The following is a 24,063-nucleotide window of genomic DNA, read 5'->3' on the forward strand; positions in this document are numbered from 1 at the left end:
GAAATACAAAGTATAAATTAACAGATCAAGCAAGGTCTATTATATAGCCCCCCACCCCACCCCGTTGCCACACTGTAGACCAGGCTGGCCTCAAACTCCTAGAGAGATCCACCTGCATCTGTCTGCCTCCCAAGTGTACCACCACATTCAACATAGTCTGTGTTTTTGGAAAAAAGGGAATAAGCAAAACATTTAAACAACATTCTGCCCATATGGAAAGTTTTCCATGCCTATCTTAGAGCATCCATTTCATTAACAACTTTATATACCCAGGGCTACTGAGAAAACAGTTCTACATCCTGCCACAAGATTGGAGAATCAGTAGTACATAAGACAGACATCAGAGGGTACATACAATTTCGAGTACCTAAAGAAAGTCATACAGCTTTAAAAAGTTTTGGGAGACCCTCAGAATCGCCAGCTGGACTGATTAGTTAAGGTCTTCCCCCACACAAAGTCAGTTCACAAGAGGTGGCTGCTTCCTCAAATGTTCAACTGACAGAGAAAGAGAAAAAGAGGGGGGGGCATAAAAAATCTGGGAAGTATAACCCAAGGGAAAAAAAATGAATCAATGAGTCAAGGAGGAAAAAAAACTGAATCAACAGAAATTTACACACTAATAAGAATTTTAAAGGCACTGTCTTGGAGATAGATGCAATACAAACAAGAGAACACTCACAGGCAAATAAATGAAATTAGGAAGGCAAGGGATGTGCCAAATGATAGTATCAGGGAAGTGAACAAAATTACTATAAAAAGAAAGGAAGAAAGAAAGAAAACTAGGCCTAGTGACACACTTACAATCTCAATACACAGAGGTAAGGAAAGAGTTCAAAGTCAGCCTATACTATGTAACTAAGTCTTATCTCAAAAAAAATAATAAAATACCATCATAGTTAGCTTCAGTTGTCAACTGACACAAACCTAAAGTTAGGCTAGCCAGCAGGCTAGTCTGTGAAGCATTTTCTTGATTTTTAATAGATGGTGGAGGATATTAGGCCATTGTGGGAGGTACCACTCTAGGGAAGACAGCTGCTGAACAAGCCAGAAGAAGCCTAAAAGCAGCTTCCATGGTCTCTGCTTAAGTCCCTTCCTTGGCTTCCCTCAATAACCAAAGGGAAAACACTTTCCCCAGCAAGTTGCTTTTGGCCAGAGTAGTTCATCAACGCAACAGAAAAGTAAACTACAGTAAACACCAAAAAGAACCTTGGAGCTTTAAGGGAAAAAAAATCAAAACAAAACCTGCATTGAGAACTTAAGAAGCTCAATAACAGACTTAACCAACCAGAACAATCTTTGAACTCAGAAGACAGGTATCATGAAACTATTAAGAAAAAAAAATAGAAAAAAATGAAAATGAAAAAAAAAATCTAATCCTAACAGGACACAATCAAGTGGGAAAATAATACATTTTAAAGGAAATTAAGATGGAAGCAGGAAAGAAAAAGCAGCAAAGTACTTACTTACTTGAGAAAAAAAAGCCACAAAAAAAACCTTCCCATATCTGATAAACAAGAAGGACAAAGCAAAGATAAGCACACTGTGAGACTATTAACAGCCCTAAGATTACTGTGGAAATCATAATATAACTTATTACAGTACTCAGGACAGTTCACTGCATAACACAAGGAATGTTGCATACTTTTATAGGAAAGGCATGAAAAACAAAACAATGGAATTTTAAGAAGAGCAAAAAAAACCCTAGAAAAATTAAAATGTTTAAGTACTTTTGAAAACCTTTTAGTAACTCATCTATATTTAAAATTTCAAACACAGGAACTTCCTCAACTTGATAGAAGACAAACAACCATAGAAAATTCACCTCTAACATCACATTATGTAACCAAAGGCAGCACAAGTCAAATACCGCAAAACTCACTACTTCTGGTCACCATTTTACTTGAGTGTCTAGTTAGTGTAAATAAAAGCATGCAGGTTAAAAATGGAATAAAATCATCATGCACATAATGATCATTACTGGTGCAGTATTTACAGTGGTATAATCATTATTAAAACACAGACCTGTGCAGGAAATATTGTGTTCAGAGTATTCTATAAACTTCAAGATCTAGGAAAAGAAATCTATGAAATGAACAAAACAAAAGGTAATATTGTGATGTTACCTTAATAAACTAACAGTTAATTTATTATCGTGCAATTATTGTAACTGGAAGTGACCTATCTATAGTACTAGAGTAATTCTATTTTTGCAGTCCACATGAAACTGTTACACTGCCATTTAACACTTTTTGAAAAATTTAAGAACTTCTATTTTTGATAAAAGGTCTCACTATGTAGCTATAGACAGCTACAGGTATCTTGGAACTTGCTATATAGAAAAGGATAGACTTGAACTTGGCCAGATCTACCTGCCTCTGCCTCCCAAGTATAAATCTGGCTTAATCTAAAGACATTTTAAAATGATTTTGCATTAAGTAGAAAAAGTAGGAAACCAAGTCATACAGCAGGATAATCTCAGTAAGTAGTGATGTGCACAGAATGAGAGATGGCAATATGTGTGAATGAAATATTAAAAAGAAACACAGAAAAAGAGAAGAAACGGTCTGAGAAAAATGTGTCCAAATATCAGGTATTGCAATTGGTTCCTAGTGTCCTTGTCCAAGTCTTTTAGTGTTTTCTACATTATCTCAAAGGGCAGGTATTACAAAAAGCAATCAGCACTTTCAAACTATTTACATGTATTTAGCAGTTTCACTCAAAATCAAAGAAAGGAACACATGGAGAAAGATAGACAAGAAACAAAGACAAACAAAACTCTAGAAGTCATTTTCCTATTCTAATTAAATTTGCAGTTCTAGAACATTTTAAATCTGACTTTCAGCCCAGTGGTGAATTAAAATCACCTCCAGCCAAAAATGGATGCAACTGGAAGAAATTAATGCTACAGAAAACGAGACTCAGAAAGACAAATACCACATTTTCTCTCAAAGATGAGCAGAAAATAAATTTAAATATGTGTATGCACTTATTTGTGTGTTTGTAGGTCATAACACTAGACAGGGAACATGAGAGAGAAGAAAGAGCTTAAAGAAGGTGGGACAACAGAGTAGATCCAGAATCCTTAACAAATTAATAGAGTAAAACCTAAAGGTATTAAACTATTTACAAGTAATTCAGCTATACCCTCCCCTGAAACAAATGTTAAGAACATTCATGAGAGTACAAAAATATCTACCACCCATCAAAATAAAACTCAATGGGATAAAAATAATTTTTAAAGTGTCAAATCTAAGTGGGTGGTGGCACACGCCTTTTAATCTCAGCACTTGGGAGGCAGAGGCAAGTGGACCTCTGTCAGCTCAAATATGGCTTGGTCTTCAGAGCCAGGGCTATGCAGAGAAAACCTGCTTCACAAAATCAGGAAGAGGGAGGGAGGGAGGGAGGAAGGGACGGAGGGACGGAGGGACAGAGGGAGGGACAGAGGGCGGCCGGGCGGGCACAACAAATGCTGATAAAGATGTGAGAACAGAGGAAACCTTATTCACTGCTAGTGGGAGTGCAAACTAGTACAACGATTATGGAAATCAGTATAGAGGTTACTTTAAAAAACTAGAACCACCATGTGACTCAGCTATAAGTATCACTTGTGGTAATCTGAGTAAGAAATGCTCCCCACCTCTTCCAGGCTCACATATCTGAACACTTGGTTCCTGATTGGTGATGCTGTTTGGGGAGGATGTAGAAACTGTAGGAGGTAGAGCCTTGCTGGAGAACATGCATGTGCGGTGGCGGTGGGGGGCGCTTTGAGAGGTCACAACCTCACCCCACTTCCAGTTTACACTCTGTGGTTCTGTTTTGCATTTGAACATGTACTCTTTAAGCTTCCTATTACAGCCAGATATTGTCATGCTTCCCCTGTCACTGGGGACACTATTTCTGGAATAACAAGGCCAAAAAAATCTCTTCTTTCTATAAATTGTCTTGGTCATGGTGCTTTTGCACAGCAACAGAAAAGTAACTGATACAGCATCTGGCACCAGAAGAGTGGGTTGTTGCTGTGAAAAAACTGAGCCATGTTCTTTCCTGGAGGAAGACTCTGGAAGTGTGGACTTAAGAAGGGGTTCAATGCTGTAAGTAAAGCTTATGCAGCTGTTCCAATAGCAGTCTGGAAGATAGCAATGCTGAGAATAATTCTGGTAGCATAAGTCCTACTGAAGAGGTTTCATAGGGGAGCAATATTAATAATTGGGGTAGAAGCCATTTATTTGGTATGTTGGTAAAGAATCTGGCTGCCTTCTGCCCTTGTCCTAAGAACTTATCTGGGCAAAATTAAAGATATTTTTTTGGCAAATTCAAGAAAACATAAGTTTAATCAGTGGTATAGTTATTACCAATAGCTCTTACGCAGATTTGCAATGAAACATAACAAGAAGTACAGAAAGAAATACAGATCAGATTGTATGGTTGTACAACTGTATAATTTGGAGAGAAAAAGTGCAATAGGAAGCTTACAGTGGGAAGACAGGTACAGAAAGACTGTAACACAAAGGAGAGTGATGTCATTAGGGAGATGCCTACTCTGCACTAGAACAAAGGGAAGTGCCCTGAGGGCAAAAACCTATGCAGCTAAGCTTCCAACCTGTGAAAGAAAAAGGCCTAAGAGTTTTCAGCTCCTAGAAAATAACAGCACACTAAGCTCGTGCTATTATGACCTAAGAGGACAAGAGTTCATCCCAAGCCGGCAGTCAAATGTGGCAGTGTCATCCATATGATATATATGGCTTGGGAGATTAAAAAGTGACGGTGGAGCTGGGGGTCATGACTCTTCATGATCCTAGAGGGATAAGGCTTGACTCTTCCTTTTCACTTAGCACATAGTTCAACAGTATAATCTTGAATTCCAATTACACCTATTATTTCCTAAGAATCTGTTAACAGGGCTGTAACCCAGTGATAAAGCACTCGCATAACTAAGGCCCTGGTTTAATCTCCAAAACCTGTACAGATGCAGGCATGCGTGTGCACGTGTGTGTGTGTGTGTGTGATTAAAATGTCATAACCAACCCAACCTTTAAGTCTTCTATTTACAAAATCGGCATTCAAAGAATTAAGACTTAGTAAGAGTGATCTCCAGTTCTGACTAAGCACATCCTAGATTTTGAAATGGAGAAAATTCAATCATGGCTCTCAAACATTTGTGACCATTAGGATGATCTGACGAACTGTTTCAACAAACTCTAATATGAACTTCAGTCTTTGATTTAGGACATCTGGGATGAAGTTAGACATTGCACATTTCTAACAAGTTCCCACAAGATAATGATGCTGGGGGTTGAAGACTACACTCTGAGAACCACCAGTTTAAGAACCACTCGCTTAAAGCAGAACAGCTCATAGAATGTGGTCCTCTGTAATCACAAAACTTCCGAATAAACATTTGGAAACTTTAAAAGCAATCTGGTAGCAATTTGGTGCAACCAAAGGTTTAAAATATGTGCTTTTGTATTTTTTATCTCTTTTCCTTAATTTTCTAGTAACATATTTGTATTTTGACAAAGGTTGTAGTGAGGAGCCGCTTGTTGTTTCCCAGCCGCTTACCTCTGAAATAATCACACAGAAACTGTATCATTTAAATCACTGCTTGGCCCATTTGCTCTAGCTTCTTATTGGCTAACTCTTACATATTAATTTAACTCATCTCCATTAATCTGTGCATCACCACGAGGTCGTGGCCTACCAGCAAAGTTTCAGCACACCTGTCTCTGGCAGCTCCATGGCTTCTGTTTGACTCTGCCTCCTTTCTCCCAGCATTCCCTTTAGTTCCACCCCCACAGCTCTGTTCACTATAGGCCCAAAGCAGTTCCTTTATTAACCAATGATATTCACAACACACAGAGGGAAATCCCACATATCAAAAGGTATAGCCATAAATTATTAAAATTAATGTTTATAAAAATGTTCCTCAAAATATCTGGGGGCTATTTTTTTTAACCATACACTGTCTTTGAAGGTAGCATTTACTTATTTCATTAATATTGCCTCCTTAAGAAACATACAAGTGCTCGGTGGTGACGCACCGAGCTTTTAATCCCAGCAGAGGCAGAGGCAGGTGGAGCTCTGAGTTGAAACTAGCCCAATCTACAAAGTGAATTTCAGAGCAACCAGGGCTACACAAAGAAACCCTGTCTCAAAAAAAGAAAAAAGAAGAAGGAAGGAAGGAAGGAGGGAGGGAGGGAAGGAGGGAGGGAGGGAGGGAGGGAGGGAGGGAGGAAGGAAGGAAGAGAAACAAGTTTTAGTTTGAAATAATTATATTACCAAACTTTGTTCTTTCTGTTAATGTATATTTAAGGATGTTTATCAAGAAAATTAAGTATTCATTTGCAATGAATTCCCTTTAGATTAAAGAACAGGGTAGAGATTTTTCTCTCTTGAAAAACAGCTGATAACATTTTAAGTGACTCAGAACTGAATCATCCCCAGCTTCTCTTTTTATTGTAATTAGCTGGGAGGTGTATGACGGCAAGGTGGGAATAAGGGACTTTAGTGCAATGCGTTACATTGTAAACATAGATGGAAAACTGGAAGCAATCCCACTGTGTGGAAATGTCATTCTAAACAATTTGACTTATAGATCAACATTTGAAAAACCTATTATGTTACTTTAACATTAACTTGGTCCTCTTGATAAAGTAACAAATATCTGTCCTTTGTTACTGTATCCAACTTTCTGAAACCTTGTTTTGAATCATGTATTTCCTAATTCTAGTTAAGAACATAATCTTCAACACCAACAACAGGAAACACAAACAACATCCATGTCATTTAGAGAAATGAGCAAAAGATTCAAACCAACAGGCAAGTTACTGACATTTGTTTAAAAAAGACTTATTTGATGATTAATTTATGCATTGCTTTATACTTATTTCTGAAATTATCTTCCATCCTTTTAACACTAAGAATAGACACATAATCCCATACAGTATTTCAAGACCTACATTTAAAAACAGTCAAGAGACTTGTGGTCTGGGAGATGGCTTAGTGGGCAAGTGCTCAACAAGCATGAAGACAAGAATTTGAAGTGAGTTGTAGATATGTGTGCCTATAACCACAGTGCTTGGGAAGGCAGAAGAGGATGGAGAGAGAGGATTATTCCTGCTGGCTTGCCAAGCCAACCTAACCAAAACAAAGGGAGTTGGGTGTTCAGTAAGACACCCTATCCTGAGGAGATAAGGTGGAAAGTGGTAGCACAGGATACCTGACATCCTTCTCTAGCTTCCACACAGCTGCCAGCACACTCAAACATACCCACTACAACACACAAATAAAAAAGAACTGAGGCGGGTCTCAGGGAGTTTGAGGCCAGCCTAGTCTACAAAGTGAGTTCCAGGACAGCCAGAACTACATAGTAAGGCCTTGTCTTGAAAAACCAAAATTTAAAACAAAACAAAAAAAGAATTTTAACTAAGAATTGCATTACTGTGTGGTGGTTTGAATTAAGATTGGTCCCTCATAGGCTCATATATTTGAATATTTGAATGTTTATTTCCCAGTTGGTAGACCGTTTAGAAAAGGTATGGACTTGCTAGAGAAGTTGTCACTGGAACTGGGCTTTGAGATTTCAAAAGCCCATAAGGGGCCCAGTCTCTCTCCACACTCCCTCTTCCTGCAACGTGTTGATCAGATGTAAACTCTGTGCCATGCCTGCCACAATGTTTCCAACAATGACGGAAATGAACTAATCCTCCAAACTAAGAACAACTTCCAATTAAATGCTGTCTGTTGTAAACTACCTCAGTCATGACGAACCTTCACAGCAACAGAACGGTAACTAAGGCACAGTGGTTGGGAGAGAGCTGGAAAGGGTATGGCTAGCAGGCAGTCTGACACACCAGTTGTGGCAGTTTGAGAATGGCCCTACAGGCTTAGGTTTCAATACTTCCTCTCTAGTTGGTGGAAATGTTTGGAGATGTTCTGGGAATGTTCTGGACATGCCCAGAAACCAGACTCCCAGGTGATTCTAGATCCTGTCAAACTGACAATTAACCTTAGCCACAACACTCTCCATTACCAATATTATATCATACTTTTTAAATTAAAAGAATTTTTTACAACTTTTTATAATCTTACAACTACCCCCATACATGTGTCAAAGCCTTTATGTGTTCTATAGCAGAAAAACAACAACAAACAAACAGAAACGTGAGAAGTTCTACTCTCCAATCAAAGATTCTTAAATTCTAGCAAGCATTTGAACTACTTAGGGAATCATAACAATAAACCAATTACATTATAAAGTGCACATTTTGACTGTCTACCCTTAGGATTGGACCTGATATTTAATATATTAAACATTCTCCCAGGTAAGACCAAATCTCTATCCCAAATTTTTGCATAACAAGGTTTTCAACTATATACAAACCTCAAAAAGGTATCACTATGATAGAAACACCATGGAAAACAGTTTGCCACTTCAAACTTTTGCTACCATTACCTGAAGTCATTTCGCTCAAGGCATTTATTTACCAAAGCCATTATTCTCATAGCAAATTTATTTTTTAACAGTCAAATGTCACCTAACAGGTAACTAGTGTACAAGTATAAAATGGAGTACTATTCAGCAAGAGAAAAAAGAATAAAGCTTCCTTTCAGAAGTGAGAAGGCTTTTTGGAAACGTGTCTTACTATGTATCACTGCCAGGCCTGTAACTTCAAATTTGTGGTAATCCTCCTGCCTGTCTCCTGAGGATGAATGTCATAATATGTATGGATCTTAAAAACAATAAAATCTGAATAATCCCACAAGAGGGTTGAAAATATGCTACATTTACATAAAACTCTAGAAAGTGCCATTAATCTCCAGTGATAGGAAGACTGTTTATTTACAACTCAAGGTAGAAGGGAGAACACTTATATTGATGATTCTGACTGTGGCATGGTTTTACAGGGACACAAATGCCAACACTATCCAATTACATAAATTCATATATATACTAAGTCAAATATAAATAAGTTTATCATTCAAATACTAAATTCCAGCTTAAATAGGTTACTGTATACAATATAGGTATATGCTAATTCTTTGAAAACCACATAGTATTCAAAAGTATGCCTCAACTAAGAATATAAGAGGTCTTTTAAGGGATTGAGGGTGGAAGGTGGTTGACTCTGAAGGTCATTTAGAAATGAAGAACTAAGTTACCACAAAACACATGTACTGTGAAGTAAAATAGCCAGTCGTTGGTGATCCAGGTGTCTGACACCAGTTACCAGGAAGAGAAACAACAATCCAGATAGTCAAACTGGCATTAATAGCTTTAAATTTTGTACTACCAAATATAAAATTGCAGTAGGTATCTCTTCAGGTGCCTGTCCCATTCTTTAAACTGCCATTCTCTCCCACAAATTATGGCCATCAACCAATCACCTCACATGCCCAAAGTCACAGTTAACTGAATCAACTAGATATATGACCTGAACTAGCCACTCATATTCCATCTGTCAGTAATTTAGAAGAATGAATTACAGAAGCTTTGAGGTGATCATATTTGGTCAAGAAGATGTGAAAGCTCTGTTAAGACCCTTTGTCAATAATAAAACTAAATTAATTTTTGAAAAGGGTAAACACTTCATTGCCAAATAGACTTCATTCCAAGAAGGCTAGGAGAGTACAGTCTCACAATATTCATCATTAGTGAAGGGAGAACTCATGTGGCAAATCTACAGAAACAAAAAGCATTTAAAGATATTTACACTCATTTACAACAGACATGAAAGACTTTATATATACACGTTACATTTTATGTACCACATAACATGTACAACATGTAGTATTTTCTGTTATTAATATGTAAAGTAACTATTTTTTTTCCACATCTATAAATCAATGAAGAATAATCTACATCTTATTTAACAGAGAAATACTATTGGGGCATATAATCTGGTGATATTACAACACAACACTGTTATTTTCAAAGTTCACCCTCAAGAACTACATAGGAGGAACTAGAGAGAGGATGGCTCAGCTATTAACTTCCTGTGTTCCCAGTACACAAAGCTGGTGCTCATCAACCTGTCACTCTAGCTCTAGAGAATCCAATTTCCTCTTCTGGCCTCCACAGGCACCACACACATGTGACATACACTCAGACACACATACAAAATAAATTAGTTAATTAAAAGAAAAATAAAAAACACACAATAGAATTACAAAATAAAAAAATCCAATTTAAAGAAATTTACAGTTTTTTATTTTTTAATACAGTCAAAGTTACCCTTGACTGCATGCCCAGCCCCTGGGTTGTACATACTTGCTTAGAGACAGACATTCATATAAATGTCATTAAATAAGAATGCTCATTATTCTCCACAATTTTTCAACCTGAAGTTAGATGTATTTACTAACAGAATTAAAAAGGGAAAAACAATCTGAGGCCTAGTGTTTGAGAAGTAGAGGTAAACGATCTATATTAGCAGATATCTAACTCAATAAACCCAAGGGAATCAATGCAAAACCTAGTACAATTAGGTAATTTAGTTATGTTATAGAATTTGAAATTAACATATAGAAATCAATAGCTTGGGCTAAAGAGATGGCTCAGTGGTTCAAAGTACTTGCTACTCCTGCATACAACCTAGGGTTGGTTCAGAGTACCTACATCAGGCAGCTCACAATGGTCTATATAACTGTCATTCCAGGGAATGCCCTCTTCTGGCTTCCAAAGGCATCAGACATGCACAGGTGCACATACATATGTTTAGGCACTCACAGTACACATACAAAACTTTTTTACAAGAAATCAATCACGTTCATAAATATAATGACAAGTGGGAAGGAATATTGAAATGCTATTTACAATAAAAAATACATAAAACTCATTCAAATAAGTCAATGAAAACATAAAAAAAATCTGTAAGAACATTCCTCAAAGATAAGCAGGCTTCATAAAGAGACAATCTATGTTCTTGGATGAAAAGTCAATTCTCTGTAAGTTGAGTTATCAATGTATGTAGAGTCCTAACAAAAACACTGTGGTGGTTTGAAAGAAAATGACCTCCAGACATGGTATTGCTGGAATAGGTGTCGTCTTATTGAAGGAAGTGTGTCACTATGGAGGCAGGCTTTGAGGTCTCATATATGCTCAAGCCACTTCCAATGAGACAGACCATTGCTTTTAGATCAAGATGTAAGAGCACCATGTCTGCCTGAATGCTACCTTGCTTCCCGCCATGATGATAAAGGACTTAAGCCCCTGAAAATGGTAAGCTACCTAATTAAATGTTTTCCTTTATAAGAGTTGTTGCAGTCATGGTGTCTCTTCATAGCAATGGAAACCCTAACTAAGACAAATATAAATGCTATTGTCTGGATTCTGGCAAAATAATTATAAAGTTCACATGGAAAACTATGCAATGGTAAGGTACTTAGGAAATCTCTTTTTTCAGAGCGGTGAGAGGCAATGGTGAAAAGTCCTAGAAGAAGTAAAATAAATAATGGAATGGAAGGATGAAATTATAAACAACAATGAAAGCAGCAAACATTCTGCTCAATAAATCAGCAAAGAGAAAGTTATGTTAGGCGTAAGAGGGGTGTGCTGGCATACACCTATAACCTACACTCCGGGCTCACATATCAGCTTGGATATATGATAGAAGAGCAACACAAGAATCCTATCTCAAGAAACTCAAAGGCCTCAACACCTAAGAAACTTCAGAGAAAAGATGACTTTGTTTTTTCTTTAAACAACTCAATGTCCATCTGGATTGGGCATGGTGGATATTGGAAAGTTTAGGGGCTTGGGATGTGACTCAGTGAAGAGCACTACGTCTAACATAGGCAAAGAACTAGATTTGATCCCAATACAAACAAACAAAATAGCACACACTAGAAACCATGGAAATTCTATAATAAAGCTTAAGGTAATTAATAACCATAGAGAGGGACCTTTAATTTTAATTACATTAACTAGAATAATTTTTTAAAAAATGAGCATAGTATTTTGCCTGCTTGTATGTCCTTGTGAGGGTATCAAGACCCCTGAAACTGAGGTTACAGAAAGTTATGAGGCACCATGTAGGTGCTGGGAATTGAACTCAGGTCCTCTGAAAGAGCAGTCATCTCTCCAGCCCCAGAAACATTTTTTTATTCAGAACTAAACTTACTGACTGCATGTCAACACTTGTCGATATACAGAAGACTGACAGCAAATGCACACTCTGAACTACCACCTAGTTACATCAGTGCCGCAGAGCCCACAGGGGTCTAATAAACATATCTGCTTTTAGTCCCTTTGTTTTTTGAGAACCACTATTCATCCCAAGCGCAAGTTAGAGCAAAGATCCAAATACAAGCTGGATTGTTTCTGCACCACCCACGTCATAGACATCAGTGACTAGACTAACCCAAAATGACAAGACGTCACAGACTCAATCAAAGAGATTCTTTTCACAGATTTTCAATCTAACAGAAACAAGTTAAAAAGCAAAACAAAATAGGCATCTGTTCCCCTCTCTCTTATTAAAGGGATACCTATACAGAAAAAGGCAAAGATAGCAGTACACTCACCCCAAAAACCAATCATGGACTTCTCAAGGTGGCTGAGATCTACGGGTTTTGTTTTTACCCCCCATACTTTTCTGGTATATTCTGGACATCTTTACACACATGCAATATTGTTATGATGGAAAAATGGGTAAGGATTCATGAATCTAATCTGGAAACCCAAAAGGATACCACACGTGGAAAACTCCACACCTGTAGTTCATGGCGTGCAAGTTAATAAAAGTGACACTCCACCATAAACAAACTGAAGGTTAGAAATCCATATGATCAGTTCAACAGATGCAAAAAAGGCACTTAAGAAAATTCAAACCTTCATAGACAGGTGCTAAATAAATTAGGATCAGAAGAAACAGACAGCAATATTTAATGGTAGCCTACACTAAGCCAACCCCTATCACTAAAGGAATGAGGACATGTTTAAAGCTTTCACACCAAGATCTGTAACAAGACAAATGTGCCACTTTCACTGCTTTTACTCAACACAATGCTAGATGTCAAAGAATCAAGAAAAAGAAGAGTATCTAAACTGTCACTCTACAGATGATATGATCTTATACACAAGAAGCTCCAACAACACCAAAACACTAGAATGCATCAAAATTGCAGAATGCAAAATCAACAAAATAAAATCAATAGCAGAGCAATACACCATAAGTATCTCAAGTAGTAAAATGACAAAACCAGTATCATTTACAACAGCCACCAAAAAAGGGGGGGTGGGGACCACAAAACAAATGCCTAGGACTAAACATATTTAATGAAAGAAATACCTCTCTCCAGTAAGAACCATAAAACACTGATGAAGAAATCCTGCAATTAGAAAATTATATATTTAGAGGCTGGAGAGACAGCCGAATAGTTAGCATATACTGCTCTTGAATGTGACCTAAGTCCCAGAATGACTTCGCCTAGAGTTTTCAGAAAGGTTTAAGTGAGTGAACTGAAAAAAACATACCTCCAGCATTCTTCTGTGCTTCCTGGCTGGTCAGTCACAATGTGACCAACCAACCACCCCACACTCCTACTGTGCACTGCCTTTGCCATCACAGTGCAATGCATCTCTCCTTAAATCATGAATCAAATATAAACCCTACCCTTCATACGTTGTTTTTGTAAATTATTTTGTCGCACCAGGAAGAAAAAAAAAACTAGTACACTTGGGAAAGTCTTAAAAATGAAAATTCTTAAGCTATATATTAGACCTATTGATTGAGACACTGGAGAATACAACCCCCAAAATTTGTTTTAATAAACCTTCCAAAGAATCTGACACATGGAAACATTTGAGAACAAACCATTTACACTAGCTTGGGGAGCTACAGAAGACCTGACAAGTCCTGCTAAGCTAGTTCACATGTCCTACCTACCAGGTACTGCATGTGAACAACCTCATTCTCCATCTAGGAAATCAACCATTGCGCTGTATGTTAAAGGACAGGAAATCAATGCATCTCCTATATGACAAGCAAGCAACAAAGTTTCTTATGGCATCCTTCATAAATTTCTTTTCCTTGGGAATCATAGATCGCCAAAAAAGTCACAGAAAATAACTGAATGAGATGCATGAGATGAGAAAATAATAATCTTTTAATTGCCCTAACCTCAAGCAAATTTAACATTTCTTTTGGTTTTACTAATGTGATCGACAGTAAAAAGCAGTATAAATCTTTTTATGTCATGTTACAATGCTACTTGTCAAAATACTGTTTATACCCTTCACTACTCAAATTTAACATAACCAGATCCAACTCTGCATCCTGCTTTAATTTAATGTTAATATTATTTCAATTTTTCCAATATAACTTTCCTATCATTTTGTATATTTAAGGTATCATTCTAAGAAGTTTCATCAGACTGCCAAAAGAATTCATCACACAAAAAAAGCTGAGAATCCCAAGATAAAGGTTCTCACATCAAGTGTAACAACTTCCATTTGAAAACTAGAGAGAAATCGTTTCTTAATTATCCAAACTGGAATGTGACCAGAAATTAATGAGCAGTGGATAGATGTAAAAACTTCTCATTTTGCCTGCAATAGTCACTACAGACTGAACTGCTAATAATGTTCCAGCTGAAAAATATTACAAGAATAAAATATGTAGCATAGCTACCCTCATCAGTAACCTTGTTTTCCAGTTTTCTAAATATGCTAACACTGGAGCTCACTAGTATTCCAGACTGTCTTCTCCAGTCACTCTTCTTGAGCTTACCAACCACTGGAGAGGCTGTCCTCACACAAATCTACTTTCTCTCATACTTATCCAATCTTTAAAATTAAAAAATACTGAAAAACAAATACAAATACTCAACTATTAATTTAGAGTCCAATAACTGCTTTAGAAGTAGCTAAAAAAATTAGTTCTCCTAGCCAGTAATTTCAAAACTTTTAATTTTTAAGTCAATTTAACAATTACTGTCATAAAACAGAGAAGGAAAGAGGAAAATATACATTATTAATTTGCTAGTGCTTTTAAAACTAAAGTTTTTAAAAATAAAAATAGTTTTTCAATCAGCAGGTGAAAGAGAAACTAGGAGAAACTATAGGAAAGAATGTGTTTGGGGATACTTTATATTTTATTCTTCCCATTCCTTCCTACTTTATTATTATCAAACAGCATATAAGGCAGATTTAAGTCTTGATAAAAATAAACTCTTAAAATTTAAAACTATCCTCTGAGAGGCTGACGAGACGGCTCAGTGGTGAAGAGCACTTGCTATTCTTGCGAATGACTGGGGTTTAGTCCAGCACCACATGGCGACTCATGACCACCTGTAACTCCTGGTCCAGAGGATCAGACACTCTTCTGGGGTCACTAGATATGTATCAGTTTACTTACATACACTCGAACAAAAACATTCATATGCATTAAATAAAAATAAATCTTAACAAAAACGACCCTTTAGAAGTTATCACTTAATTTTGTCCATGAGAAGAGGCAAAGGCCAAGGTTATTTTGTCATATTTATAGTACTATTAACTACCTTTGTAGTTCAACCAAAGTCTTACACCCTTTGCCCAAGGAGGGTCAAATAAAAACTACAGACTGATTTTCACTCTACAGCCTTCTGATTTCAACACAATATTAGTTTATGAGAAAAGGGAGCCTAAGAGTAGATGGCTAAAGAAAATGCTGCTGAGGGAAACCTGGAAGTGATCACCATTTACTTTCATAATATTCACTCCACAAAGAACAGTCCTGTTCCATTTATATAGTACAGTTGTCTTCTATTTATATAGTACAGGCAAGGCAAATAATCGAAGACTAACTTTAAGCCAAAATTGTAAGAATTTCTGCCATCTGTACTAGCCTCCCTTGTGACTTATTCCTATCAGCCCTTCCTCCTCTACTGGTCCTATCATTTTTTACCATCTCTCCACTTCCACTCTACTTAAAATGAAGATGCAGGGATGTATGTTCAATCACACAATCAAATTCAACCAAGTAGCTATGACCATGGCAATGCCTATATTACAAGTCCTCCATCATATAAAGTAGCTGTGACAGAGTTCCTGCTGGATACCAAGCTTGTGTAAGGTAGTAAATAAAACAAACATAATAACTTTCTTATGCCAATTAGTCTAATTGGGAAAATGTATATTCATTCTCTCCCCCCATACAATTTTACACTCAAACCCAAGACAAGAGAAAGCTGACTGAAACAGTTAATAGCAATGACTAACAGCAGTAAAGATCATGCAAGAAAACTAAAGTTAAGGAAATATCTGAAATACAGAGTAGACTGCTCTATCCCTTTATAAGAAAATATCAGATAGTGAATAAACATAATTCTCATTTAAAACTCAAGAACTGCAGAGTTCAATCTTCTAAAGGGGTATTCCTAATCCCCAGTACTATATCTGTTAGTTCTCTTCATCTAGTTATGTCTAAACTGTTAGACAAAATGGAAACTCACAATGCAAGATAATTTTACAGCTAAAAGTCATCTAAAGCTCAGTCTAATTCAATTTCAGAAATAAGGACACTAAGGGTCAAGAAGGCTCCATAACTTCTTTGAATTCCAGAAACTCATACCTTACAGTTCTGCAAAGTATGAAGGATTGGCTTTCTTTAAATAAATTTTGGAGATTTCTTCTAGTCTACTTCATTATAACCTCTTTCAAATTTATGGCTTGTAAAAACTAAGTACATGAATTCACTATGCGCCAAACCATGGATTTAAAATAATTAGCCTTGAAGAGGTGGCATGTGTCTTTAATCCCAGGTGGAGGCAGAATCTCTGTGAGTTCAAGACCAACCTGGTCTACAGAGAGTTCCAGAACAGTCAAAACTACACTTAGAAACCCTGTCTCTAAACAAACAAACAAACATTTAAAAAAATTAAGCTCCCTAAGTGTTCCATATCATCAGTAGTAACTGTTTGGTAGACCTTCTATCTAGGAGTAGACCACCTCTGTAACTACCACGCTTAAAGATGGCAATCTCATACAAGCCAGATAGGTTACACATTCAATATTCGAAGAATCTGAATATTTAAACTGAGAGAAAATAAGCAATGATGAAAACAGGAGGGCTGGTGAAATGGCTAAGAGGGTAAAGGTGCTTGCTGCTAAGCCTAAAGATCTGAGTTCAACTCCCACAACCCATATAGTCAATCTCAAAAGTTGTCCCCTGACTTCCACACATCTTCCAGATTTTTTTGTTTGTTTGTTTTTGATTTTTGAGATAGAATTTCTCTCTGTAGCTATGGAGCCAGTCCTGGAACTCGCTCCATAAACCAGGATGACCTCAAACTCACAGACAATGTTCCAGATATTTCTCTCTCTCTCTCTCTCTCTCTCTCTCTCTCTCTCTCTATATATATATATATATATATATATATATATATATATATATATATATATATATACACACACACATACACACATACATGTGCCACAGACTAAATAACTGCAGTTAATTTTTAAATTTAAATTAAAAGATAGTAATTCCTGATATTTAGTGAATGCTCACCTCATGCCACTGTTAACTTTTCTAAACACACTGCAATTCTTCCTCCAACAAACTGATAGACTCTTATAAATAGTAGCATGCCCAAGAAGGCAAAGCTAGATAGCCTGAACAGGGAACAGGTACACTTAACCAAGGAGCTTCTCAGAGATAATTGGTTATCAGTGATATCAATGTCACTTGCTGCTAAAGGGACTAGCACAACCGTGTTGGCCTTGACTACTCAACCATTTCTTGGAGTCTCGTGGACAATTAATTAATTCCCAGGACTCCTTAAAGTAGTCAGCTTTATTTTCTGCTACTTGAAACCAACAAAATCAATTATAAATGTTAATATAGGACCTCATTTTAAGAGACCAGAAACAAATATTTAAACTCACACTACAAATCAAACACTCCTTAACATTATTAAGGAATGTATGTACAAAAGCAATTTAGTGTCTTCAATAATACCGTTTTAAATACTAATTTAAGAGATGAAGCAATGCAAAGGTGAGGTTCGAGTACCTAAGTCAGATATAAGACCTCAGCCTTTGACACTAATGCATTTTAACTTATTTAGATCGTGTTGGACGAGTCATTTAATTTCTAACGTGCTACTACTGCCCTCTGGAAATAAGACATTTGCACATGCATATCCTAGTGCTATAATGAGCTCTAAACCCTGAACTTAACAAAGTGAAGTTAACTGAACTTAACAAAGACCTGGCACACATTCAATACTTGTGTTAACACATTTGCGGGGTTACATAAGATGAGCAATCTGAGACTCAGACAAGGTAAGGCAACTTTCCTCATTAAAAGCCACGTAATGACCAGAACTAGAAAAGTTGACTCCAGAACCACATCAGAAAAATCCCTTCCAGACTACTCTACCAGCTCCTGGGCCTAACACACAAAGCCACCTAGAATCTGGTATAGTTCCATGCTTTGCTCAACTTACGTCAATCACTCATCAAATATTTACTGAATTTCTACGATACTTTAAACATCACTGAGGAGAGGAAGCATTCAGATAGGATGAGTTAGAAAATAAATAAAAGATGTCTATATATCCAAAAATAAGAAAAAGTTAAAAGAATAATAAAATTAGGAACAGCACTGCCCTCTCCTAAATTCTGGATCAGTGAGAGGAAAGTGAGGGCTGCACAGGCTCGAGAGGCTCTGGAGGGGCCTTCCTTTTGTCTGTGTAATAACCACAGACCTTTCTTTAATACCTCATGCTCAAGTATTTGCATCAACATATATTGTACAGCCAAGCTTGAAAGCTCAAATGGGGGAGGGGGGCGGGGAGTAAGATAGCACATTGGGTAAAGACACTTGCTACACAAGCCTGGTGTCCTGAGTTTGATCCCCAGATCCCACATGAATGTGGGAAGAGAATGATGTAACAAAGCTGTCTCCACGCTCACAGGAACACCCTGGCATGTGTGCACTAGTCACACAAATATATTTTTTAAAAGAAAACAAATTCTCTTTCTGCATGAAGCCTGCTCTATACATCAGGAAGTTTCACTCATGCCTCACAACTGTAGCGGCATTTAACTTTTCTGACATGCCCTGATTTCTGCCATGTTAACCTGACCCCCTAGTTTTTGCTAACTTTCCCAATACTGTAATGATTTTTACTTCAAACGACTAATTTTAATTCTATGAAATAAAGATATGTATTTTTTTGAAGAACAAAGAATACTTCAACACACTGGCTTATATATATAACTTCGATGTCCAATGTTTCAATAACTAACATCCCAATGTCTTATTTAGGTAATACTTGGCATATAACACTTTTGTTGAAAAAAAACTTCATGTTTTTTACAATATCAACTTATAAAACTGTACTTTACATTCCATTATAAATCATGAAAAATATTAGTGCCTGAGTTAATTCTGAAGAGATATGAAGACTCAATATATTTCTTACACTGGAATATCACTTAAAAGACAAATGATAAAAATCAAGAAATAATGGGGAAAATCACAACTTTAAACGAGTCGTGTTCTTTTTCCTTGAAAATAAGCTAAAAGGTGCAGAGGACACTGCTATAAATTCATGGGAAGAGGATGCAGGAGGACAGTGAGTCTGAGGCCAAGATGGCCACAAATCAAGACTCTTCTTGTCTTAAAAATACTGTACATGCATTTACGTATGTATATGTATGTGAATGAATATTGAATCATGATTCATGTAGACTTTTGTTTGGGCGCATACAAAGATCTCTTTCACAGAAACCTGCTTATAATTATAAAATAGTTATTAACACAGAACAAAAAAAATAATACTTCGGTCACACCTATGTGTTCAAAAAACAACTGAGGGGGGCTGGAGAGGTGGCTCAGCTGTTAAGAACATTGACTGCTCCTCCAGAGGACCGGGGTTCAATTCCCAGCACCCACATGGCAGCTCACAACTGTCTGTAACTCCACTTTCAGGGGACCTGACACCCTTCCACAGGCAAAACAACAATGTACAATAAACAAATAAATTAATTTTTAAAAACTGAGTAGCAAAAAAGGCCTCAAAATTAATAGGAAAAACAAAAGTATCATATTTGGTTGTTTGCAGCATCAAAGTAAAGCAACAAAAGAAGGCTTCTACAACCTCCTAGTTTCTGTTGAATTTTCTATATACGTGCACACAGAGGCAGAGAATGTACATGAGTGAGTACAAGAGTAAACGTCCATAGAAAAACAGGTCTCAATATTGAAAAGAGTATCCAACAAACATTTACCAAGCATATACATTATGTGCTAGGCACAGTTCTAGGCACTTGGAATATATTAATGAACAAAATCAGCAGAATATTACAAAAGTTATATTCTAACAAGAGAAAAATCTAAATAATAAACTAGGATTGTTTCCCACACATCTTATACACTTAAGGAAACAAGATGTTTGATATAATGGTGTCAATAGAAGACGAAGCAAACTCAAGTAACTACTAGTAAAAAAGAGAATCTGAACAACAAAGAGCAAAGCAGAGCAGAGGAAACTGCTCAAGGGAAGAGTGCAGAGCCCATGGTTCTATCCCAAGCCCTGCAAAAGAAAATAAAGCAGCCAAGCCAGACAGAGTTAAGTAATGAAAAAACCCAACTTAATAACTTAATAGTCTGAGCAAGTCAGTATCAGTTCTGAAAGTTCTCAGAATTATAAAATACATTTTTTACAAAAATTCTAATAAGTATACTAGTATAGATAAATCTGAAATCTAATAAATATATAATAGTAGCCGGGCGGTGGTGGCGCACGCCTTTAATCCCAGCACTCGGGAGGCAGAGACAGGCGGATCTCTGTGAGTTCGAGACCAGCCTGGTCTACAAGAGCTAGTTCCAGGACAGGCTCCAAAACCACAGAGAAACCCTGTCTCAAAAAAAAAAAAAAAAAAAAATATATATATATATATATAATAGTATAGATAATTTGGGATCTAATAAATATAATAGTATAGATAATTCTGGGATCTATAAGAATCCTAAGTATGAAAGAATAGGGATTCTGACAATGGGGTTTTGCGTCATCAAAGGCAAGGATTTGATGACCATTACTATCTAGCCTTTATGTTACCTATAAAAAGAAAACTGCAGCAACTCACAAGGCTGTCATTACTAGGACTAAGAAATAATCATAAACCAGGAAAAAACTCAAATGTCTAGTAACAAGTACATATGGATTATATATTATTTGTAATTATTCAGCAATAAAAAGGAATACATGGTGTATGAAACAAGAGAGAGGATTATTAATAGCATCATGCTGGGCAAAAGAAGACATACACATATAGGCATCCTCCATTTACACAAAACTTCAAAATGCAGCGACAATCTACAGTAAAGCAAGTTGATAGTTTCCTGGAATTATAGTCCCGGGATTAGCTACAGGGACAAGAACACTTTCTGAAGTTGGAAATGTTTCTTATTCTTGGATGTACACATTTATGAAACCTCATTAAATCTTTATTGTAAACTGCTGCATCTTTCCGAACTTATAGCTCAGGAAAATAGATGTTTAAAAAATGTTTATATTAAAATACCTAGAATTCTTAGCACAGTATCTGAGATCTAAATATTCGACAAGCAATAATATTAAAAAACAATAGCTACCACTATACAACATTCATGAAGAAACAGAATAACTGATAACCTGATTTTCAGGTTTTGAGTAAAAATAAATTACAGGGCTTTAGACCAAGCACCATGAGGAGCACTACTGGGATGGAGACTCAGGTCGACAATTGGCAAACCTTAGACAAAGACAACAAACATAAGGAGGAGAAGAAAACAATGGAAAGACACATGTCCAAAAGAAAAGGTCACGAGAAATATGTGGCCAGCACAGACAGTAAATGCTACCAAAAGCAAGCAACTTCTAAATTACCATAGCAAGACACTGCCAGAAGGTAGCTCAAAACTGAGTCAATGACTACCTAAGTAAATTTGTCAAACACGACTAAGCTCTAAATCTTAGGTATAAAAACTTGCCCTTTTTAAAAAAAAATGGAGGTTTAAAAAGAGGCTTTATTTTATCTTCTATTGAAAACGTTAAGTCAGGTAAGCAAACACCAAAGAGAAATGTGATTAACTCAAAGCACCAACACAATGAGGTCAGAATTCGAGCAGCCAATCAAAGACTTTAATGCATTTCCTGCACTATTAATAGTCAAAAGAGAAAACCAATCACAGAAACCTCCAGCTTTCTTTTGACAGTCACAGAAGCAAGGGAACCAATCCACACACACCCGAGGTTGACAATAAGGCGGGACTGAAGGTTCATTGAAGAAATTCTTCAGGGTGCAGTTACTATGAACTTCGCACGCAAGTAACAACACTCCAGAGTCGTAAACACTGTCAAACCAGAGGAAAGTCATTCTTAGGTAAAATTTAACCCCTGGGAAGAGGGAAACAGCATTTTTGCCAAAAAATAAAAATAAAAAAAATTAGCATCCGGTCAAAAATGCAACTGTCAATGTGGACGCGCTGAGTCTTTCAACTTGGAAATGGCCATCTCGCATGCTAGCTACCTCCCGGGACGCGGCGCCGAGAAGCGCGGGCCCGGAGGCTGGTTTCTAGCGCTCGGGCTTCGTCCTAACGCCGTGCAATCGAGCAGGGCCAGCCCGGCAGGCAAAGCCCGCGCGCGGTGCAGCAGCGGGCTCGCTAACGCAGAGTCCCGTTCGGGAGTCACTGCCCCGGAGCAGGGCTGCACCGCCTCGTCCCGCCGCATCTCCTCCGGCGGGCAGCGCAGACCGTCATCTTGCCAGCACGGACCGTCCCCCTGCTAGCACGAAGGCTGTTTGTCTGGAAAGGGCTTTACTTTTCCTAAGCCATTTTAGAAGCACTCGAATGCACACAAGGATTTTAAAATGTAACGAAAAGATGGCCTAGCTAAACGACTCCCCCCCGCCCCCCCGCAATCAATTAAACCCGCGCCGGGGACCGGTCTACAAGGTAAACAGATGCCGTACGCCAAGTGCGGCCCGGCGGATCCCTGCGCCATTCCCGGCCGCTGCTTACGGCAGAGCCCCCTTACGGCAGCGTAAGCGCCGCCGAGAGCTAATCACAACACTGGGACGCAACAACATGGCGGCCGCGGGCGGGCGCTGCGCCGGCCGACAGGTTTACGCTACTCCGCCGGCGTAGGGTCCCGAGCGCGCAGCGGCAGCGGCGCCCTCCAGCGAGCGTAGAGCGCTCTGTGAATGGCGAGGCCCGGCTGACAAAGGGGAGGGGGGAGGAGGGAAGGGGGGGTAATAAACACTCGAGTCCCTACCGATTCCTCCTCCTTCTCCATCCCGGTGGGCATCTGGGGCACGGCCCGGTTGATGGAGACGCAGTCGTTGAGATCAGGCATGTCCTTGCCGCGGTAGATGGGCAGCGGTTTGGCGGCGTCCAGCGCCCGCGCTCGGAAGGAGAGTTTACTCATTGTCTCCCCGCCTTACAGGAACAGCCCGGGCGGCGGCGGCGGGGCGGGCGGGGAGGGGGGGAGCACTCCCGCCGCCTCCTCCACCTCCTTCCTCAGTGCAGCGCGGCCGGCCCGCTCCTCCTCCTCCTCCGCACTGCCCCCGGCCCCAGCATGGGCGCCCACCCCGCCCCAGAACAGCCCCCCGCCGCCCGCGGCCGCTTCCACACTCTAGATCCGCCGCTCGCCCGCCCGATCCGCTCCCTGCGCCATGGCCAACATGGCGGACATTACCACAGCGGCGGCGAGCGATCCCGGCAGCCCGCGCGAGAGCGCGCCCCCGCCGCGGGGACGCGCGTCGCCCTCTCCCTCCCTCCCTCCCTCCCTCCTTCCTCTCCCTTTCCCTCCCCTGCCTGCCCACCCACTCTCTCCGCGGCGCGGCTCGGCTCGACGCGCCCGGCCGGCCAGCGGGCGACAGCGAGCCGAAGCCGGGTGCCCGTCCGTCCGCCGCTCGGCGCGCAGGCGGGGCGGCAGGTGCCAGGTGCGCTCGCCCGGGCGCCGGAGCGGGCGCCTCTGCCTCGGCCGCCGACTCGTCCGGCGCTCAGGGCTCCCTCGGGAAGGCGCGGCGCTCAGGACCGCCCGCCCCAGGGGGCAAGGGGGCCGGGCCACCCGGGGCCACCGGCC

At 39.0% G+C, this 24,063-nt stretch overlaps 1 protein-coding gene across 2 annotated transcripts in view; it reads right to left on the reverse strand.

The window, feature by feature from the left end:
* Positions 1 to 23,690, reverse strand: part of Epc2 (enhancer of polycomb homolog 2) — an 88,670-nt gene extending 64,980 nt beyond the window's left edge. For both annotated transcript variants that reach the window (XM_057755179.1, XM_057755178.1), the window contains exon 1: positions 23,251 to 23,690. In XM_057755179.1, coding sequence (XP_057611162.1) covers positions 23,251 to 23,403 — 153 coding nt within the window. In that variant the 5' untranslated portion in view covers positions 23,404 to 23,690. The remainder of the gene's footprint in view (positions 1 to 23,250) is intronic.
* Between the last annotated feature and the right edge of the window lie 373 nt (positions 23,691 to 24,063).

The sequence above is a fragment of the Chionomys nivalis genome, chromosome 22 (genome assembly GCF_950005125.1).
Source record: "Chionomys nivalis chromosome 22, mChiNiv1.1, whole genome shotgun sequence".
NCBI lineage: Eukaryota > Metazoa > Chordata > Mammalia > Rodentia > Cricetidae > Chionomys > Chionomys nivalis.